The sequence below is a fragment of the Tauraco erythrolophus genome, chromosome 6 (genome assembly GCF_009769465.1).
Source record: "Tauraco erythrolophus isolate bTauEry1 chromosome 6, bTauEry1.pri, whole genome shotgun sequence".
NCBI lineage: Eukaryota > Metazoa > Chordata > Aves > Musophagiformes > Musophagidae > Tauraco > Tauraco erythrolophus.
This window is the reverse complement of record NC_141470.1, coordinates 10,524,982-10,547,599: the sequence shown is the minus strand read 5'-3', so window position 1 is coordinate 10,547,599 and position 22,618 is coordinate 10,524,982. Positions and strand designations below refer to the sequence as shown.

At 47.2% G+C, this 22,618-nt stretch overlaps 1 protein-coding gene across 1 annotated transcript; it reads left to right on the top strand.

Annotated features, from left to right (window-relative positions):
• The first annotated feature begins 15,145 nt into the window (after nucleotides 1-15,145).
• INS (insulin) lies at nucleotides 15,146-19,228 on the top strand. The gene is made up of 3 exons (XM_009986915.2): nucleotides 15,146-15,235; nucleotides 15,736-15,952; nucleotides 19,092-19,228. Exons 1-3 carry the CDS (start codon nucleotides 15,146-15,148, stop codon nucleotides 19,226-19,228), a joined length of 444 nt encoding a protein of 147 aa, XP_009985217.2.
• Nucleotides 19,229-22,618: the final 3,390 nt, after the last annotated feature.

Sequence of the window (22,618 nt, the reverse complement as noted above, 5' to 3'; positions counted from 1 at the left end):
TGCTGGCCATTTCCAAGGAAGGTAATATATAGCTGGGATGCTCCAACCCAGTTTCATCCAGCTTTTGCTGTTGATATTAATGGCTTGCTCTGACCCAAAGCTCTCAGTTTTCCTCCCCCTGCGTTTGCCCTTCTTATCTTCTTGCAGGCTGTCTCATAACTTAGCGGTTTGCTCAGAAGTTTGGCCCAAGGTTATGCAGCTGTGCAGTATCAGAGCTGGGCTTGGGATGCGTGGAGGCAGCTAAGCAGCTGTGGGGGACAGCGAAGGGGAGAATGACACACAGCTGTTCGCATGGTCAGTTATAACATTTCTGTATAGACTTTTACAATCCTTATCCACCATACGTGATTTTTATAATTTCTTCTTTAAAGAAATGTGAGGCTTAGCAGTTAAGCTTGGCTATTAGGTGTAAGTATCCACCAATACTTACATATACCATTGCTCTCCAGTATTACTTCTACTGTGGCTCAGTCATAATCGTTTACAATCCATTACACTTTATCCTGTTTTATACTCTTCCATACATATGCTTAACCCCTAGTTCTCTCAAATTTTAGCTACTTAGCTACTGACAGCATTCAGTCTCCCACCTGCTTCAATCCCTCCTTTGTTTCCTTTTTTATTTGACCCCCCTCTCCTAAATTCCTCCTAAATTGCTTAAAAGGACATTACTGAAATCAGCAGTTCAACCTTAGGGCTAGCTGGTTCTCCTCAAGTTCTTCCTCCTCAGAGGATTGTCCTTCCCGTAAATGAATAAACTACTGAGTTCATTCAGTTATTGTAATTTTAGAACACTTCTTCCAAAGCTTCAGCTATGATTTCCCAATCTGGGTGGATCCAGATCCTGAGCTGTAACTCTCAAGGCTCCCTTAAGAGCTGTAACAATTTTTAATTTGGAGTCTTAAGCTATTACTGTTAGATTAAGTAGCTGGAGCAAGCTATGCAAGACTAAGGCAGGTTAGGTCATAGGTTAGCTATCTAGCCATGAAAAATCTTATCAGTGACTCCAGTAAAACAGAATAATATAAAGAAAATAAAGCTCAAAACAGGCAAGATGTTAAACAATGAAGCCTGTAGAGTTAATGCGTAGCTTATGGCCTTGTTATTAATGCCGTGTTACTGGCCTGCAGGTTGCTGTTCCTCTTTTCCTTTGGTAGTCTTCAGCCCCTGGGTTATTGCCCACAAGTGCAGTAAGGATGCTGCAAACCCAGCAGTGACATCAGGCTCCTGATCAGGACCAAGCAGGGTGTCTCCATGGAGGCGTTTGCTTTCTGCTCTGGCCTCGAAACCCATAGAGGTCTGAAGGTGGTTGCCTCTAGTTCTCCAAAGCACTTCACAGTCATTTTCTGCCTTGTTAAATGTCTAAAATTAATGCAATTTATAAAAAGACTAAAGCTATTAATATGGAGTGAAAAGCCAAGTTAAAAATCCTTGCGACTGCAGGAGCCCTCAACTCCTCCGCCTTGCCTCCAAGTTTGCGTTGCTGCTCTGTGACTCTGCCAGCTGTCGCTTGTTCAAGGAGCTGTAGTAAAATCTGTTGCCCTACGAAAATAGAAAATGAGCAAAACTCGACGCATAAACCAGCCCCGTTAGTATGCAAGCATATAAACTGATCGATGGCAGCCACGCGGGAGGTAAACACCCCGCGGGCTGCACCCCCTTGCTTCCGAGAGATGAGGTTGTGCTGGGGCGTGCTGTGAGCGTGGGGCTCAGGCTGAGCAGGCGCCGGAGGTTCCTCCTCTGGGCATTCTCTGTGTCTATGGTCTTGACAAATTCATGAGCGATTCTAGAATTATTTGGCCCCTTAGGGGAGACATCTGAGAAACATGAACCCGTTTGTATTTACAATTGCTCTCCTCTATTTAATATCTTGGAGGACTTATCCTATTAGTAACATAATAGGTACCCTTACATTTTGTCTCTAAGGCTTGTTCCTTTTATTCTGAGTTCAAATACATTACTTGGGCCCTTATTTCATAAGCCATATATGAATTGGAGTCTTCTTTTCTCATTTTACCTCTTCTTCTCATGCTGCTGTTTCTACCCAAGCCTTGTTTTCTTCTCTATCCTGCTGTAATATTTTAGGGTCTTGGACATAGGGCTGTAAACCAGTCCCTAATCTGTCACTGCTTCTTAAAGCTGCTAATATCGAGGTTAACTTTTCAGCCCATCATTTTGGATATTGTCCTAGAATTTTCTTTAGTCTATTTTTAATAGTCTGACTCATTTCTTTCTACCAGTCTGGAGGATTGCAGGTGGTAGGGTATATGCAGTCCTTGCTTAATCCCCAGGTTACTCATTAAGGCTTCAGTTACTTCACTTGCAAAGCCCCCTCCTCCATCTCATCCTACCTCAGCTGATGTTCCATATCTATGGACAATTTCCTTTAACAGCATTTTTACAGTTCCAGTGGTTGTATTCCTTTTAGGTAGAAGAGCCTCAACCCATCCTGGAAAGATACTCATGGTGAAAAAGAGATACTGATACCCTGCTCTAGTGTGTGACAGTTTATCTGGATGATCCCTTTGCAGTTATTTGCCAAGGTCCTTGGTTTAGCCAGTACAGTAGAGTTGGCAGCTTTCTTTTACTAGTTCACTTTTGTATAATTGCACACTTCATGCAGTTTTTATTTATGTCCTCTATATCTTGCTTCATTTGGGGCCAAATATAAATTCTTTACACTCTTACTCTAGAGTACCCTGTACTCCTTTATGTAACTTATTACGACAGTCTAAGATGACTTGCTCTCATTCAGCCGGCCACAGTATCCATTCCATCTTCTCTTTTAGCCGATTCCTGGTTGAGGCTGCAGTAAACACACTCCGAGTCAATTTATCTACTTCCTCACTAAATTGTTTCTCAGTATTGCTCTCAGTCTTCCCATGTACGTTAACGTGCTTTACGTATGTTTTATTCCCAATCTCCCTCAAAGCTTGCAAAATAAACCTCCTGTTTTCTTCATGGGTGTTCCATTATGTGCTTGCCATTGCTTTTCTCCCTATCATGCATCCAGTGTTTTATTCTATTATCATCACGGTGGCTATCTGTAGAGACATATTGTGCAGAGGGGTTTATGTCTTTTACTGACAGCCTTTAAGCTCCTTGGCACGATCCTTTCTCTAGTTTCCCCACTATTTGTTCCCTCATTCCACTAGTAGCAGTACCTAGATTATTTTTCCTCCTTGTTCAAATGTAGCACTCCCATGAGCGCACAATACCTTTGGTTTATTATTGGTTTCTTTTAAAAGTATATCCACGTTAATATCCGTTTCTTCTCTTTGTGCTTAAGAGCAGAGCATGAGTAGACTGGGGTGGAACTGGACTATCGAGGGTGAAAGCCTCAAAGACCATCACAGCTGAGACTGCCTCTAACCAGGCTTTCTCATGGCCAGGGAAATTCTGGTCCAGGCACTGGAGAGAGGAGGATTCATATGCTACTGGTATCCATTTTCCTTTGCTATTTCTCTATAACAGCACTGCTTCTGCAGAATCAGCTCATGTTAAAATTCTCATTATGAATAACTTTCCTTTGACTGGGAATTTCAATGCAAGAGCTTCTCAAGCAGCTTCTTCCACATTAGATAAAGCATCACCCTGCTCTTTGCTCCAGCTCCCTTCCTGATTCTTTTTCTGTCGTTTCCATAATGCTCTGCTGGTACTAGCAAAGATGGATACGCTGCCATAAGATACTAGCACAGTTATAGATATGCTGCCATAAGAAATTAAATCCTCCCAGCACTCTTCAGAGTTGGGACTGATTAGTGGGAGTCTTTATTTCACAGAAAGCTTAACCTTTCAAGCATCTATCCATCTTCTTGTTTCACCACTTCCAATTCCCAAGCAGTTAACTTGGGGTTGCGTCAATTGTGCCGTATTCAAATTGACTTTAAATCCCATTCGGTCTATTAATTTTAAAACTCAGCTACTTCTGTCTTGTACCTCTTCTTCTGTAGCTGTGGTCCCCCCAGTATCATCCACATAAGACCATTTCTTTTCTTTGTCTGCCAGATGCCATCATTCAAACAATTTCTTATGTACAGCAGGGTAGGTGCTTGGCCCTGTGGGATACGGGTAGAAGCATATTGTTTATCTCTTAATGTGAAAGCAACCCTGTAAATTGCTTCTTTCCCTGTATTTTGCCATATGGGAGTTTGCTGTGAGTCATGGGGGTGTGTTGGTGCCGCTAGCTCTCCTAGTACATCTGCTGTCCAAGGAGCCTGACTCAGCCTCGGGGCTGCCAGGGGCAATGGAGATACCTGTGCTCCATTGGGAGTGGGTGGTGGGTACACGGTATCATGTCCTGCTGACAGTCGAGCAGCTCCCCATCAGTTCACTAAAGACTCTCCATCTTCCTCAAGCTTATGAACCGATGTTAATGCTGCCTGTTGCATCTTTGTCTTACCATTCTGCTGGGTAATTTGATTAAATGCCCATGGTGGCGTGATTAAATGCTCATCAAGGAGGTGCCCAACATGAAATGAATAAAAGCTGGTGGAGCGCACGCTCTAAATCAACTTACTGCTTAATTCCCATTTAATTGAAAATGTGAAGCAGTTTCTCGAAGTCCTACACTTCATTCTGCTGTTGTGCTTTCTTTCAGCGGTTTCATACCTGCAGCTACCTGCCTTGGGGTCACTTTTTTTTCATCGTAAAAGCTACAGCAGTTTGATCTGCCATACCTGTCTGCCCCGGGACAGCACTTGTAGTCTCTGCGGGATACGCTGCTATTCTCAACTTCTCTTTCTTTTCCCATTTGCCCATGTCATCCTTGAAATCATCTTCCTCTGATGGCTCCCTATCCAGTTCTCTCCATCACTGCCTGCAGCTACAGCAGTTATTTTTAATTTTTGCATCCCAATCTGCTTTTGCAAAGTGACTAATTTTAGCTTCGCATTTACTATGATCGAGTCCGTTTTGAGCTTCCCTTGCTCCAGGGTGAATCACTGCACTATATATGTTAATCCCTCTCCTTACTTCTGCAGTTTTTCCTTCTCTTTTACTAAATTCATCTGATTCTCTAATTGCCGTTGCACCTCCTTATTGCCTTTTTGGGCCACTAGATGGTATTCCTTTTCTAAAGACAAACTTATCCCAAGTCACTCAATAGACTCCTTTAAAAACACGATTTTCCCGTTGAAGCAGCTGATACTCTACTGTTGCCTTGGCTCAGTCGGCACGGATTATTGCTGCTTCCCATACCAGTCCCACTAATGGAGGCAGTGTATCCTCGAGTCTCTCTTCATTCGCTCTCCCGTATCGGGGAACATTTGGTCTCTATCACCCATCGGCTTCCTGTGGGCTGGAGAGGCGCCCACAGCCCCTGCTGTAATCTCTGATATTGTTGGGATTTCCTGTAGCCCTCCAATATTCCTGTTTTTAGGCTTTTTCCTGAGCCTTTTCAGATTTTTCCCATGCTTTCAATTTCGTCTTGAGGTATCCCTTAAGTATTGTGCACAAGGCTGGTCAGATTTATAGAGTTGCCTTGAAAAAAAACGCTCAGAAGAAAAGACTTGGAGGATCTACCCAGTCACACTCTCCACCAAAAGATATTATAAATTCCCTTTTCCTGACAGTGGAGCAGATTTGTAGGATTATGTAGCTGCTTAGAGCTAAGCACGACCTAATGTCCTTTGGGGTGGGTCATGATTGCCTTCACGCCATTTCCCCAGACCTCACCAAATGCGGCTGCGAGCCCTATAAAAAGTGACCTGGAGAAAGCCGAGGTGATGGGTCAGCCCAGGTTAAACTCTCCCATAGATGAGGCATGGGCTGGCGAGGGAGGAAGAAAGGAGAAAAGCCTTCCTCTGAGCCAGGCCCCACCATACCCTCGTGTCCCGGTGCCTCGCTGAGCGGTCTCGCTGTTGTCGCTGCTGCTGCTGCTGTGGGTGGATCTGTCTGTCCGTCTCTCTGTGTAAAGAAATACAAAACGGAATTATTTTTCATTCTGGAATCGTGCTGCTGCTGACATGATATTAAGAATAAAAAAAATATATTTCTGGTCTAGCATCCTGAGTTTGGCTCTTGTGTCCTTCTGCTGTCCAGGTTTGAGTCGTCCGTCTTGCCTGCGGGCAGTACGCTAAATCCAACCTGGGGCCAGTTACGGCAGGGGATCTGCAACTTGCGCTCCTGCAAACTCTTACCTCGGAGGTGGAAAACGGTCCCTTGTTTGCAGACAAGCTGATCTAAGCCTTTCTTTGCCAGGATATTACCAATTGCACAATTATGCATGAAACAGTAGTTGGGAGGTCTCTTTTAAATAGTAACACACCAGGAGGGCTGCCCTCACTACGTGCTTTCTCTCCAGCATTTCTCACTATTCCTGGTCAGTTCCAGTAACGCTGGCCATGCAGGAACGCCGGCGTACGCACTGCGTCTGGTAACGTCAGCTGGTTTGCGTGAAACCAGGCTGTGCAACCCCGATCCTAAATGTGTCGAACACTCCACTAAGAGTAATTAGGGGTGGATCCTGCTTGCTAAAACATAGGGACTATTTTAGATGACCTAAGGCGTCTGCTGCATCCGTGTGGGAGTGGTGGATTGGATACAGGATGCCCAGGAACTGGAATGCAGCCCTGGAGACCAATAGAGATGCCCAAGGCCACAGAAGTGTTTCCTACTCCAGAGTTATGTTTAAGGAAGCTAATTTCAGTCACTGTTGCAAGCTTGGCTTTTACGTGAAAGCCAGACTCTTTCTCTGCTTAAATCCCTTCCAGAATCCCGGACAGAGGCGGATTAATGTATTGCCGGCACAGGTCTGAACCATGCATCCAGGCGCCCCAGCACCGTCTGAGAGGGAGTTTCCTAATTTAGGACTTGTAAGGATAACCTGTATCTTCACAGTGCTCGTTAAAGTGTTACAGCTGTAATGAATTCATCTTCATTGCACGCTGGGGAGGTAGAGGAGTACTCTTGTCCCTGTAAAAGGCTGACAGATAAAAGGAGGCAGAGAATCAGAGAGACTCAGACCAGGCGCAGAGCCTGAAAAGTAATTACATGCCTAAACAGCTTTGGGAAGAAGCGTCTAAGTGGCAGATCTGGGGCCTGAACCTCTGTCAGCCCCCTGAGGACCACATCTTTCTTCTTGTGCTGTGATGGTACGGATCAGAAGAACTCAATTATTTACAAATCCTATAGCCGCAGGTATGCGCGCACACACGCACCACCCCCCCGGAGACGGGAACTGATTTGGATAAGGCTGCAGCTGACCTGAGCTGTCAGTTGTACTGCTAATCCAGCTCAAATCAGGCTTGTATCTTTCCCCAGGGACCAGAAAAGGTACTGCACTTTCCACTGCAAAGAATTTGTTTTTGGTTTTCCTACACTTGTTCATTACAATGTTTGGGAAAACGCTAGACTTTCTAGGGGAAAGATGATCTTTTGACATTTTTCTGGCACGGGCGACAGCAGAAAGTATCTGAAATGTCTTGAAAACTGATTAGGAGATATTTCATTTATTTTTTTTTTAAACTGAATAGAGGTTTGCAAAGATTAGGTAAGGGATTTAAAACCCTTGCACCTGATTGCACCTCAGACGTACTATCGTGGCCTTGCAGGACTCTCATTGCACGGCCGGTACGGTTTGGGGTGACAGGTCGATAAAACGAGCATTCAGAGATTAGACATTTTTCAGATTTGCAAGTGCAAGTCCTCAAATGAGTGAGGTTTTCTTCATGGCTTTGTTAATGAATCCTCTTGGACCATCTCGTACATAGTGTACATCACCCAGGAGCAGCTGGGGCACGTGCACATGTTGACTTCTGTACTGCAAGCCTCCCAAAATCACATACATCCCAACAGGGATGGGACCCACCCGGACTGCTTGTGCACCCCCCGAATCCTCTCCCCTACAATTTGTGGAGGGTTTGGGTCTTGATCTAAATTCCCTATATGCAGATACTAAATCCAAAATACTCCCTCCAGCTCCAACCAGCCACTATCATGTGTTTCTGTATATGATGTTCAGAGGTTCAGCTCGTGATGGAGCCTCTGGTTTTGAAGCTCATTCGAAACACAGGTTTGAGTTAGACCTGAACCACGGCGATGCAAGATCGGACAGGCTTGGCGGTGAGCTCCAGTGCCTGATGGGGTCACAGCTCATCCTCATTGATTTTCCTGGATGGATAATGATGCAAAATCCAAATTTTTATTTTTTTTTTTTTCACTCCTGACATTAGTTCTGCTTGGTCTCTTTGCAATTATTTTCTCTGGGCACAGCAGGGTGAATTGATCTACAAAATATTTGCAGGGATGGTGGTGGATTAAGTATCTTACACAGATAGCTCAATGCAACAGTTGTTACCCAGGACGGCGGAGAGAAAAACAGGGTGGGGTAAGGGAGTTGTTCATTTTCCTTCCACTAAGGTCAGCCTTAAATAACTCTCCCACCTCCCTCGGAGGTCGAGACAAGATAATAAGGACAAAAATGTCAGAGAAAAGCACGGGGCCCCTCTATTTACAGCAAAGGCCAAATCACTAACTGGCAGATTGGAACTTGCTTTCTAAACACCGATAAGCGGCAACTTTGAATTAACAGCCCCGGTTCCTCCGCCGCTGTAAATCAGCCTGACCCCAACTGCCCGCAGCACCCCAGTGCCTCCCCCCAGCCACGGGCTCCCTGGCAGGAGGAGGGGGCTGCAGCGGCAGGCTCACCCCTCCTGGCCCTCGGCGATCCCTGTGCCTGGCTCCAAACACCCCCCTGCCTTCTTCTCCCCAGCCCCCTAACACTAACAAGCCTTATCAGTAGGATTTACACCTCCTTGTCTAGGAACCCGTAGGCAAGCCTACGGACTGGTTACCGATGTGCAAGCAAATCCTTAAAGTAGCTTTAAGTGCTCAAAATGATCCACTTATCCAGCAACAATTAATGGTATCAGACCTGGGAGTCCCCGTGCCCTGATGAGAGAGATCAGAGCACTATACAGTGAGGTCCGGCTGAGCAGGAGTGGGGAGGGGGTCACCCCTTCCGAAAGTCCTCGGCACCTCCCAGCCCTGGAGGAGCATCCCAGGAGAGAGGAATAACCAGCGCGGCCGGCGATAACACCAGGGAGAGGGATGCCTGGGAACAGCAACCACTCGCGAGAGTGATGGTGGGATGGGTTTTATTCGCTGCCGGATGCCGTGTTAGGAAAGGTCCTTTGGCGCAGAGCTCTGCTGGTCGGTGAAACACCAGTTCCCACGCGGGTGAAGCTGCGAGAGTGAGAGGGAAGGAGGAAAAAATCACAGCTCCTGTGTCGGGTACCAATCCAGCTGGAGGCATCTGAAGTGCTAAAGCTCAGAGCGCCCTGTGAAGGCAAAGGAAAAAGCGGCACCTCCCGATGGGAAGACACATCTCACAGAGAAAAGCAGGTCCACAGGGCAGCGTTAGCCAAAATCTCCAAGAGCACCCTAATAGCAAAACAAGGGCTTTTAAAGAAAGGTTTATTCTAGAAAGCGAAGTCTCAAAGCTTCGTATTTAAGCTCAGCAGAAAGTGTCGTGTGAGAATGAGCACGTTGTTCCTCGACGTCCTCTTATGATATCCCTTGCAGCCCCCAATTTTGTCATTGAGGAAACCGTGGCAGATGTTGACAGTGCATCCACAGATGGGCAGTGGCAGAAAGGACAGAACTGACGTGATCATTTATTTTCAGTTCATGAGACCACTTTACAGCAGGGGACAAATCCATACTGAGCCAGCAGAAACCATTCCTTCATTTTTTAGCATTTCTCTCTTTATCCCCTTGCTGTCTCAGCTGGTAATAGCCCTCGTCGCTTTCTGCTAATGTCTACTGCTCTCTGGTGGCCTGCCCATGCTTTCCAGCGTCGTGGCCAAGGACCAAGTCTTCTTCTTTTTCATTTTACCAAAGACTTCTCCAGGTCATCCATGCCTTTGCTTTCCAAGTGGTGCCTGTGATGCCACCTGCTGTGGAAGCCATGGCAGCGACACCATGAGACTTTACTGCCTACAATTGTGGACACTGGAGAAAACTCCCTGATGGACTCAATGGCCTCTCTCATGGCTGTTTCTTGAGGGCGAGGTCAAGATCTTCTTTGGTTGTTGTTGTGAACTTCCATGACATGAAGAAGGACAGATATGGTATCAGTGCTGAAAATGTGTATTTTTGGATTGTTGCTGATCAGGCTACTTTTCCAGTGCTTCTCCACTCTGTGGAAGTTATTTGTTACTTTTGCTCTTCATTACTTGTCCTCTAGCAGAGTGTCATCAGGTCTTCTAATGTTTCTCTATCTACACCAAGGATTACTTTTGGGCCATTAATAGCCACGGATTTCATCTTCTCATCATTGATAAACAAACTAATTTGTACTGCTGCGTCTGCTAATAGCTGTGTCTAGGAACTATTAGCAGCTCTCAGGTGCTATTTGCTCCTCTACCTTTTAAAAAAATATGTGGCCAGTAATATTTTAATGGGCTTAAAAGGAGCATACCTGTTTTTTCCAGCTATATTTATAACTTTGCATATGCTCTTTCTCAGGTGGATGGGAAAGATTTTGGGAGCTTTACTCTACAGATCATTAAATTTGGTCTATTTTGCTTGGGTAGCTGTACTTGTGTAGAGGTTTGAGCCTGCAGAGACCAGGGAGTCTTGAGCATGGTGCAGCCAAACCAATCTGCAGGTGCCATGGACCCCAGGCGAGCTGGGCTGGTTGAATGTCAGCATTTCCCTGCTGAAAGATGTGATATGCTCAGGAGGGGTGGCCAGAGGGTTTGAGTCACAGGAAGCCGTTCTCAGAGCTGCAGCACACCTGGGAAACAACCTCATCCTCTAATGAAAGCTACTGGCTCTTTGGAATTGTTCCCTGGAGCATCTTCTACCAGTGAGCTGCATCTCCAGATGCACAGATGTTCTCACGACCCCCTCCCAGCTCTCCTGGAGCCCCTGGCTGTTAGTGGCTAACCCAAAGGTGATGGAAACTGATGGGTCAGACTTGGTTGGTTACACTGGGCCTTGGGTTACAACCACGGTTTTATGAATCAACCCTTTGTGTTCTAAGCTGCAAGATAATGTCCCTGGCCTGGGAGAGCCTTGAAAATTGTGAAATCCACAGTCTGGCAGGAGCATCTCTCTTGGGACTGGCGGCCGGCGGGGTGATGGGGACGGCTCACATGCCCTGCACCCAGGCGGCCACCTGGATTAGTTTATAGAAGCAGCTGAGATTACTTGTATCCCAGTGAGTGGCCCCCTTCTCCATTCGCACAATGCCCCATTTGAAACAAGGGCATCTCTCATTGTGTGGCTCCAGATAAGACGCGGCGCCTCACCCTTTGCAACAGGAGCCCACAGTGGCCACCCCACCTGCCACGTATCTCTGCAGGCATTGATGGATTTGATTGCAAGCATTCCTATGATTAAGCACCCTCCTCTGTGCCAGGTTCACCTTCCCAGCTTTCGTGTCCAGCCTCTGCTGCTCCATGGCTGCTTGGACACGCTGATGGGAGCACGGCTGCTGGAAACCACACGGAGACAAGGAGAGCCAAGGATGTTGGCTTCCCCGCTCCATACCACACTGCTGGCTGCTGCTCACCCTGCACGGGGACCGGAGGAAAGCCTGGAGGGGCAAGCGCTGGGTCCCTGGGGGTCCCCATCTCCCCATGCCAAGTGAAGAACTATACCTCTGTAGCTCAAATGGCCCATGTGCTTGAGTGCATTGCCCCAGCTACACATCTCCAGCTACCAGTGGCCATACTGGGGCAGCTCTCAGGGGCCGGCCACCCCCAAAAGCTGCTTTTGGGGGTGCAGACTCCTCTGGGTGCCTCTAGGCTGTATTTCGGCAATTGACCCTGCAGGGAAAAGGAGGCATGTGGCCACCACTGCGTTGCTCTCTGCTCCGCTTTTGGGGCAACGTACGCCTGGGGATGGGTAGAGCAGCCCCGCAGTGGCTGCCGAGTGTGAAAGCAGCGGTGGAGATGTCAGTGGTGTTTCAGGGTCCCCAGGTGCTCACCAAGAACTTGCTCACCACCAGACCTGACCTTTGCTGTCAGTAAAACTTGCACAAACTTGTAATCGTTAACCAGTGTCCCTGTAGCGGGCTTGTTATTTTTTCAGGACAGGGTTCGAAAATGCTAGACATCTACAGTAGTAAAGATTTTATTGAGCTGGCAACAGACTGTAAAACTTGATTACATGACACCAGGGATTGCCTAAACCTCGTTGATGCAACAGCTTGGGGTCGGGGTGGGGGGATATGAGTGAGGGAGGTGGCTTTTAATCACAGGAGGTGATTTAGCACGAATGGCAGGAGCCAGCAGCAGCCCATTCCCACCTATCCACTCCCACCCTTTGGCCAAGCCTAATGTGGAGCTCAGGAGTTGGGGTGGGGATCACAGGAGGCACATGTAGCCAAAACGAGGGATGAGTGTTTAGCCTGTTGCTGCCTAATCACATGAAAATCATGGGGAAGCTCAACCTGGAAGGAGAGAGCTGAGATTTTTCTGTAGAAAAAGCTGTTCTGTTGAGAAATGGGCTCCCCTGTTGGACCCCTCTCTCAGTTCGCTGCTGACATGGGAGTTTTCCCTCTAAAACAAAACTTTCCACGGTTGATATCCATTTTATATCTGTTTATATCACTGCTAGCGTTTTTCATATTCCAAAGGACCATTTATGGTAAGAAAATACAGTTTTCAATAAATAATCAAAGTGATCATATTTTGGAAGGGGAAAAAAAATCAGAGTAGGAAATTTTCGCAAAAAAAAATTGGCCCATGCTAAACTTTGAGCCAGCGTAATGTCTTTTTTCCTTCCAATAAATCTTCTGGCTTACTTCTGCACCCAAACTGCTGTGAGCCAAGAGGGATTTCTGAATGTTCAGGCACAGTCAGCCCTTCCCCTGCTTGGGCATGCTGCAGAAATGCCACCAGCTTTTTGAAACTACCTCCAGGATTTGATTAGCCAAGAGTAAGAGAAGCAACAGACTAGTAACATGGCACTTCCAACACAAAATAAAATAGCTTTTTTTGCTGTGTCAGCAGGGTGAGCCTCAGAGAAGGGGGAAGCCCAGCAGGGAAGCTACTCAGAAGGGAGACGGTAGTGGATAGAGAAGCCTCCCACTGTTGATAAAACATGAGTTCAGGTGAGCTCAGGTGACATTCAAAAGTGTAAGAAGGAAAACCCTAAATGGCAAATCTCAGTGTGTGATTAACCTGGGCAACACCCTGCTCCAGAGCTGTTCCAAGGCAACCACTGGCCTGAGGTCCATCAGACCTCAAGTGGTGTGGTGACCGCAGGAAAATGACTGCTAAGGGGATCTGTAGGCTAATTCTGCAGGGCTATCCCCTTCATGTGAGGTGCTGGGTGGGGCTCCCTGCTCTGGAGGAAGCTCGACGGCACAAGACTTCTGCTCCTGACTTTGACAACCTGCTTCAAACGGAGCGAAAAGTCAGGTTTTATCCTGTGTAGCTGCTAACTCCCCATCTTTTCCCAGTAGAAAGAAGGTCTGAGAAAGTGAATTCCCTGTAGGCATATCTTGTTGAAACTGGAGACTCTTCATGGGTATACCATGAGGTCATTCAAGTACATCCAATATCTTTTTTTGAGGGGAAAGGTGACAGAGATACTGTTACACATCGTGCAGAGATGCTATTAACTGTAGTTGCGCATCACGACTTGGATTTATCAGCAGGAGGCCAAAAGACCTACATGGCAGGGGATGTCACTGATAACCTTGTCTCACATCCGTTTGAGCAAATGAGTCCCCTCCCTGTACGCTCATCAGAGATTTAGCACTTCTCACAGCCTTTTTGCAATCGCAGTCATTTCGCAAACATATGATACTTCACACTTAAAGCCGTGCCGGGGCCATACGGGACTTCCTACCTCCTAGATGCTGATGGGTGGAATTGCTTTGGCTACTCGAGAAATCGAGGGCCTGGTTTGAGTCTCAAGGCATTCTGTTCCTTCTGGTGAACATCCTTCTGACTTCCCTGTATATGGAGAATCAGGCTTATTCTAAGCTAAACAAGCAGCAGAGTTCAAACAGATGAAAACGTCTTCGCTTCAGTCGTGTTGAGCATTTGTAATCTCAAAATTTAGAGCAATGGGAAGTTTGAAGATCATCTCTCATCCCCAGCATTTAAAATGACTGCCGGCCTTTTCAGGCAGGAAAAAAGAAAAAAATATACTTTAAGCAGAAAAAGGTAAGAGCATGCTATTGGTGACAGAAAAGTTGAGCACAGAAGTATCCAAAAAATGGAGTAATGTGAAAGAGGGAGGGAGCTGCATCTGTTGCCGAAATCAGACCCATGAAAGCCAGTGGACCACCCCTGGCCCATCATCTCCTATCAAAAGCGAATTTACCAGCCAGAATATCTCCTGGTTTTCACTGGGATTTACCAGAAACGATTCTTGGTGTTGAAGACACGAATTTGGGCAGAGCCCCAGACAGAAGAGCTTAGAGCTCCTACCTGCAAATGGCAGAGACTGAGTCTCTGCTCTGCTTAATCCCAAACAGGAGTTTGAAGGGGCACTTGGCAGGTGAAGGAGGGCACCTGCCTTTCAGTGGGCAAAGGGGAAAGGCTTATTTTTGCAAATACAAAATTTCAAATGCTCTAACTCTGGCCCCGCGTTGAGCTACAACAACCACACAAGGTACGTGGATGTTATTCCTCCCCCAGCCCAAGCCATGGACACGTGCCTGTCACTGTGCAGCGCATGGCCAGTGAGTGGGGCCACAGATAGCCCCAGCACAATCATCTATCTGTTTTCCTTTAACACCTGACAGTAGCATGGTCTCACCCACAACTTGGTCCCACTGCTGCATACTTTCCAAGGTGATCTTAATCAAACAGATTAACATGTTTGCCTTTAATTTTACATTTTAGAAACAGCTGTTGAGCCACCTCAATGCCAGCAGTGCCTATTGCCAGCATTAGTGTCACTAGCAATCATTGCAGCTGTAATAGCACCATTATCTCCTGCTAAAAGGGTCACTGATGGCTCAGGACAGAGCTTCAGGGAAGCAAAAACAGGTCGGATGAAATGAGATGGAAACTGCAAACTGTTGCTTCTATCTTAAATTGCATAAAGACCTGTTGATGCTAACTAGAGGGAAATTAATGTGCACAAGCAGCAAAAGTTTTGGCTAGAGTGTCATCGAAGAGGTGGGGCTCGTGCTAGCTCTTGTGTCACTTGGGCTAATGTAGAGCATATAAATATGGGAAAAAGAGAATGGGTATATGACTACCAACCAAACAGTCTTCATCTCTCAGAGCATTCTCTCCATCTCTTGCTACCACTTCTTTGGGTAAGTCTGATTGCCACCCTTTTATCTTCTACCTGTTTTGCAGAGCTGTTTTCTTAAGTTAATGTAGCTGGTGACAAGTGCTGGCTCACTAGTCCAAGAAAATGAGGTTTCCTCAGGTCTTTGAGCACATTGTGGTGTTTTTAGGCCATCATCATCTTCTGACTTGGCAGAGAGGGTTTTTCCTCTGAAGGTGTCTGCCAATCTTGGCTCTCCTGGGTGCGTATACTACAGGGCTCAGTGGGATGGCTCTTCCAGTCTAGTTTGGCCTTTTGGTGAAAGACAGCAGGGAGGCCAGGACTGATGTGAGCATGTGGATGGAGATGGACTTCTGGTTATAGTCATTAGTCATTTACTGTGACTTGGAAAGCCTGATGCAGAAAGCTCTCCTCTCTGAAGCTAGGGCATCTTTAGAAGGTCCATCTGCTACTTTGGTCTCATTTTCATGCCAAAGGAGTTGAAGGATGTAAGATGCTTGATAACAGCCTATTTCTCCCTCCTAGATCTCGCTGTATCTCCCTTGCCTGGTAACCATGGCTCTCTGGATCCAGTCGCTGCCTCTCCTGGCCCTTCTCGCTCTTTCCGGCCTCAGGACCAGCCAAGCAGCTGCCAACCAGCATCTCTGTGGCTCCCACTTGGTGGAGGCTCTCTACCTGGTGTGTGGAGAGCGGGGTTTCTTCTACTCCCCCAAAGCCCGACGGGAAGTTGAGCAGCCTTTGGGTAAGTCAGACTGAGCTTGAATGTAGTCGTATGCTATGTGATGCGAAAGGCAACAACCGTCTATCTTTGATGGTGACACCACAAATGTCCTGGATAGGGAATACCAGGAATATCTTTAACATACCAACAGCATCATATTGCCAATGAAAAGCTCTTCAGGTTAAAAAGGTAGATAGGAGGGCAGGCAGGGAAAGAGGATTTATGAAGCAAAAGGAATTGTGACTGAAAGCCCAAACTTGTCTATTTCTTTGTGTGGCCATTACACTGGCCTGGAAGCATTCAGAGCAAATAAAAGTGGAAGGAACACAGAAAGCCTCCTTCTGCCCCAAGACAGGATCAGCTGTCCCCATCCTATTCCTCACCCTTGCTTGTCTAGTATGTTCACGAAAACTTCTAGTATGTTCATAAAAAAAGACAGAAGCTGCTTCTGTCTTCTGAAACTGCCCGTTCCCGTGTTTAACTGACCATCTTCCTGGTGTTTCTTCCCAATATTTAACCTGAACGTCTCTTGCTGTAAATTATTTCTTGTCTTCTCCATAGTGGATGTGGGGAAAACTCTTGTCCTTTTTTCTTTATGGCTGTTTTTCAAAATATTTGAAGACTGTTCCCCTGTCTAGTTTTAATCTGCTCTCAGCTAAATCCCCTCTACAACCCCCCACTACTTTTTTAGGTCTTATTTTCTAGATCTTTGTCCTTGCAAATTGTTCTGCATTTAGTCCACATCCTTAGAGCCTGGTGAAGCCTGGAGAAGAGCACAGGACCCCAGCTGAGGCCTTGCCAGGGCCAAGTAGAGAGAGCAAACTGGAAGAATGGTATTGAATGTATTTCACACCATGTTCCTGCCTACGCAAGTGGTTTACCTTTTTCAAAGGAGCACTGCACTGTTGATTGACAGTGATCACTGTCTCCCTTGGATGCCTTGGCCCTCCCTTGAGTGGATCAGCAGTCCTTGAAGGATCGCTACCACAGTCGAACCCTTGTCCTGGATGCCCAACACAGTCTTCCTGCCTACCTATAGCATCATTTTCATTTCTTACTAAACAGCATCCCATATTTTCAGTGTTTCTGTAGTTTCAAAGGTAATTTTTTACTACTAAGTTTATTACCAAATCTTGCCCTTCAAGACGCTCGCAGCCCCACCAGCTTTATGTTGTGTCTTATTTCATAGTGGTGAAATGCTGGTGGAGCTGCTTTGGTTACACTCCTTAGGACTCCTGGGCTACTGATAAGTGCAAGGACCGGGAGGCAGGAGGAAGTGACAACCCTGCGCACACACCCTCGGTGCCGGGTCACTGGCCCTGGTCCAGCACTTTGTGTCTGTATGGCAGTGTAGGTGGGATGAGGCAGTCCAGAGAGCTGCCCTTCAACACGGTGTTTGCATCTAGATGGGGCTAGAACCTATATTGCCCCAGCAGTAATGGAAGGATGATGTCTCTCCTGGAGATAGGTAGCTGCAGTTCCTCTCAGCTTTGGCTCCTCTATGAGACCAGCAAGTACACTTTCTCTTAGAATCATAGAATGGTTAGAGTTGCAAGGGATCTCAAAGATCATCTAGTTCCAACTCCCTTGACATGGACAGGGACACGCTCCACTACACCAGGTTGCTCTTCTGTCTTCCAAGCTACTAATGGAGACTTCGAATAGATGCAGAAGAGACCCCTGACAAATCACAGTCATTTCAACCCTCTGATTTCAAGATGGACCATTACTTAACCTCCCCTGACTACGATACACCTCTTCCATCAGTTATTTTCCCATCACAAACTATTTTCATTTGTATTTGATTCCTTCTCTTGCATATGCAACCATCCCATGAAATAGTCTTAGAGGTCTTTGGGAGGTGAACAAGGTAATGTCATAGCAGAGGATTTGACATGATTTATTTTCAATAGCCAGCTGTGCTGTTAGTTGCTTCCTTCTCTGATGATTTGTTTATGAAGACCACCAGAAACGGGTTGGAAGGTTCGTCAGCCAACTCCCTAAATACTGTATGGAGAATTTAATCAGGGACAACCAGTTTGAGAGTATCTGAGGACTTTCTACCTCTTGTTCCAGGATTTTTGCCTCAGCCAACACCTCTTTGTCACACAAGCTGGTTGTGTTTACAGGCTGCTCACAGCTGGCTTGAAGGATGAAGACAAGTAAATCACAAAACATTGACTAGCTATTTCCTCTTCTACTTAAAGTTGGGCTAAACCTTTCCTAAATTTTCCTCCTAGCACACTAGCATAATGATTTCTTGTTACTCTTGTGCCTCGTTCATTGTATGACACTTTGGGGGCTTGGGGATGTTGCATCTTATGCTATACTTTCATACTGCCCTAGAAACCTCATCTCATTCTCACTTTCCAGGCATTTTCTTTTTGTTGTTATGGGATCTTTTCTTCCTGCAGGAAAAATCACTGGTTTATTTGCCATTTTCTATATTTTCGTTTGGCAACTAAAACCTAAACAGTTCTGTCCACAAGTTTTCAAGTTCCCACCAGCAAATGAGACATTCTGTTGAGTTTTGTCTGTGTCCAAATACACCAATTCATCATTCCTTCTAAAAGCTCATTCCCAGCTGTGAACGTGGACACACATGAATGCTTTAGTTGTCAGCTCGAGGCTACATCCAGGCAGCCAAAACAGGAGCAGGCTGTTCAGGACCAGCTGGGAAATGCATCCAGCCCCAGGACTGGACTGTCCTTGCAATCCCACGGACATCCCAGTTATTTGCCCAGGCTCCCAGAAGAGTGACTAACTGCCCGAGGGGGGCTGTAGTCCCAAGCAACTCATCTCTCTGGAGCAGACCAACCCATTTTATCATTTTACTTACTGGCTTCTCATCCCAGGGAGGGCACAGGGTTTCTCTTCTTCTCCACACACCTTTCTCATTAAAGCCCCTGCATCCCTTTGTCCCTCATGCTGCTGATATCCACTCAGCTTGGCTCCTTCTGAGCATCACAGTATTATTCTGGGAGACGAAACACAGAGCCTGAAGGTGCTACAAGCAGCATCAACCCGGGGAGACCTATGCAACTTCCTCCCCGTTTTCCAGCCTGACTTAACAACCTGGTGTCTGCAAACGGGATGTCTGCAGGGCTCAACAGCTGACGCTGAATGATGTCCCATGGCTGATCTTTTTCTTCCCTGACAGTGAGTGGTCCCTTGCCAGGCGAGGTGGGAGAGCTGCCCTTCCGGATGGAGGAATTTGAGAAAGTGAAGAGAGGGATCGTCGAGCAATGCTGCCACAACCCCTGCTCCCTCTACCAACTAGAGAACTACTGCAACTAGCAACCAGGCCAGTGGCAGGGAGCTCGCGGGCGACCAGTGGAAACACGCACTTAATGCTACTGCACCTTCAAAGCTACTGAATAAATGTTGTGGATCTATTCAAGGGGCTGTGCCCGTTCATGCATCCACGTCTTGGGGAGGAGGGCACTGATGTTTACTGTAGGGTGTTGTCATCCGTGATCGGGTAAGGGAGTTTTAAAAGGTCCTGGAGCCACCCATCACCTCACAATATCCTTCTGCCATCCGAATGAACTCCCTGGGAGGGAGGGAGGGAGGGAGGGAGGGAGGGAGGGAGGGAGAAGGATTACATAGCACCGGAGTGGGTATGCAGAGCATCCGGTACCCCCAGTGCCCAGGGGATGAGGAGGAGAGGGCAGAGAGGTTTGAATGAGTTTTGTCTTTCTAGGGAAATGTTACAGGGAAATTTCTATGCCTATCAACTTCCTGCACTTTACAGCCCAAATATAGCAAGGCAGCTGGGAGCCTGAACTTCCTCAGCTACATAATGGAAAGAGTCTGATTAAGCAAAGAATTAAGTCACCTCTTAATTCTACCCAGAAAAACTGTGGATGACCGCCATGACCAATATAGAAAGTGTGTCCAGTTCCCCCTTCTGCTTGAGGGAGGCCCGGGCAGAGTCCCTGCTGTGGAACGTGCTTGTCTTTCACAAGTATTTGACAAGTCACATGCAGAAAGTGAATTTCATTCGAAAGGAGTTTGGAGTGTATTGGCCAAGAGCTGGGCATTTTGGGGCAGCACCCCTGCTCCTGTTGCTGCAAACCTCTTTCAAGTATCTGGCCCCAAAATCGCCACTTTATGGGAGGAAAAGCTGCCATGGCAATGCCAGCTGGCTGGGGTGGTAGAGTGTGTGGAAAAGGGTCACATCCCTTCTGCCAGTGTAGTGGAAACTGTACAGGAGGTCCCTGTGGGATGGGCACAGCCTGGCAGAGACAGCAGCAGAGGCTGCGGCTGCATTTGGCTGGTGGCAGATTTTGAAAGCTGGTCTGAGAGGAGGCTGTGGTTTTAACAGCCTCTTTTCCCAAACCAGATCTGACTGCCTCCATCAGAGCTGCACAGATGGAAGCTGCCATTTCATCCCTGCTGGAATGCGTTGCTCCCACTCCTATCATGATCGCAAAACTGACAAAACCACTGGAAGAGCAGCCAGAGGAGCTGCTGAGAAGAAGACACAGTCATAAAATAGGAAATCAGAAAGCGCCAGCAATTCCTCGCGGTGACCCTCCATATAGGCTCTCAAGAGCCCACGACAGAGACACCCTCCTGCATCCACCACACCAGTGCTGCTCTGCTGGTGATACTCCCCCTAACCACCCTTCCATCTCTCTCCATCACCCCTTCCTCTAGGCCCTGCTGAATATTCCCAGCAGAAGAGCTTGCAACTCTGACAGGCAGCCTTGGGGCAAAATCTTGTGGCTATGAAAGCATGGCAAGACGTTTGCTGTTTCTGAGCTAATTGGCTTCCACCAAACCTCACAGCATATAGCTCGGGTGGTTTCTAAAGGGGATTTCCTAGAAACAATCCTCCTAGCTGTCCTGGTGCCCCATGTGACCAAGACTGGTGTTACTGCAGTAAATAGCAGAGCTATTGCTCATGGTAAGGCCACCATCATATTCAGGCACGCAACAGAGTTCCAGCAATCCCATACATCCATCTGCCCCAAGGAGATGTCACCCTGATGCCAAAGGCAGAGTATCAGGTCTGCTTGCATGGTCTGAGGGAAGCACATCCAAGAGAAGTGCTCTCCTCCACAGCTGAAAACCCAAGACTTATTGGAGTCAGCTGAACTCATACCTGCATCATGTAGGACTGAGATCCTGCACCCAGTGTTGGGGGTCCATGGAAAGCAAGTGAGCAAAGAGGCTCTTCTGAGACAAGATTTAAACTTTCTAGTGCAAATCTGAGATTTCCATCTGTACCTACTTGACAAAATTGTACAGGTTTTCTGACAGGAAAGGTTGGAAGTGTGAATACAGGAAGAGAAAGAGGTGGTGTAGGAGGAGCCTTGAGTGCCTGACTACCAGACTGGTACCAGTGCTTCTCCAAGTGCTGCATAGTGGTGATGGAAACAGCTGGAAGAAGAGGGATATAGCCAAACCTGTGGAGATACCTCGGGCTTCTCTAGGAATGGGGCACATGGGTCATGCTGAGGACAGGTGCAGACCAGAGCGGTCTAGAACCTTCATTCATAATATCAGAGCTGCATCTTGCATGACAGAGATAGCCCACAAGTATTGAGCACCAAAGGGACCACCAGTCACTTGCAGCAAGGTCTAGCTCCTGCAACAGAGCATGGTGGTTCCCGTGTCCACCCCAGAGCTGTTTATCTGCTGTCACTCCTGCCCCAGAAAGCTCTTCTGAGATGCCCAGCTCGTTTCCTGCCTTCTGCCACCGTTTGGTTTGCTCACTTGTTTGTTTGCTTTTTCTCAATGCTCCCAATTAGGACTGGTTGGGAAATTGCAAATGCCACGTTTTTCACTGGAAAATGTTGGTTCATCAAAACCAGCACTTCCCACAGGACCGGCCTGGTTTTAGCAAGGCAGGATTCAAAGGGATGAAGGGACGCGGGAGGTTCAGGTGCCCACTCTGAAGGCATCAGAGTGGGGATTTCATCCTCTGCTCCCGATTGCCCAAGACCACAGGCTAACCACCAGGCTCTGGGCTACTCCGGGGTAGATTCGTCTCCTTCTGCTGAAAAATTCCAGGAGGTTTCAGCAAACAGAGAGGGGGAATTGTTTTGAAATCTTAAGATGGGACAGGACCATCCTCTCTTACCCAGCTCAAGATGCAGTCCGATATTTTCTCAGCAAGTTTGGAGGTTAGGTGAGATGGGGATCTGGACACACTGGGGGTAACTACTCAGGGCTGGAGCAGAAGAGAGAAGGATGAGGAGCAGAAAGGGGTCATGATGGTTGTTCATCACCATTGCCCTGCCTTTGTGCCTTCTGGGAAGAGGAGACAGCAGGTCCCTTGGTGGAGAAGGGAAAAGGAGGGAGTGGTGACCACTTAGGGTCGGGGAGGGATGGTCCCACGTCTGCTTTGGGGATCCAGGCACTGTCTGAGCTCTCTGCAGCTGCTGTTGCTGCCTTCCTCTCCAAAGCAAGAGCCATCGTGGAGATGCACGACATATGGTGAGCCACACCACTCTCATAGAGGTGCAGGAGGAAATGCTGCATCAATTTAAAAGCCGTAGAAAACATGGAAAAAAAAAAAGAAAAGTAGTCATTATGAATACACTTTGTTTTCCAGAACTGAAAAAAACATAAAGGGCTTGGATAGGACCAGCTCTTCACTTATTACAAGCCGCAGCAAGGCGAAGGCCAAAGGAGAACAAAGGCACTTTTTCCCCTTTTCTCTGGGACCCCAGGGAA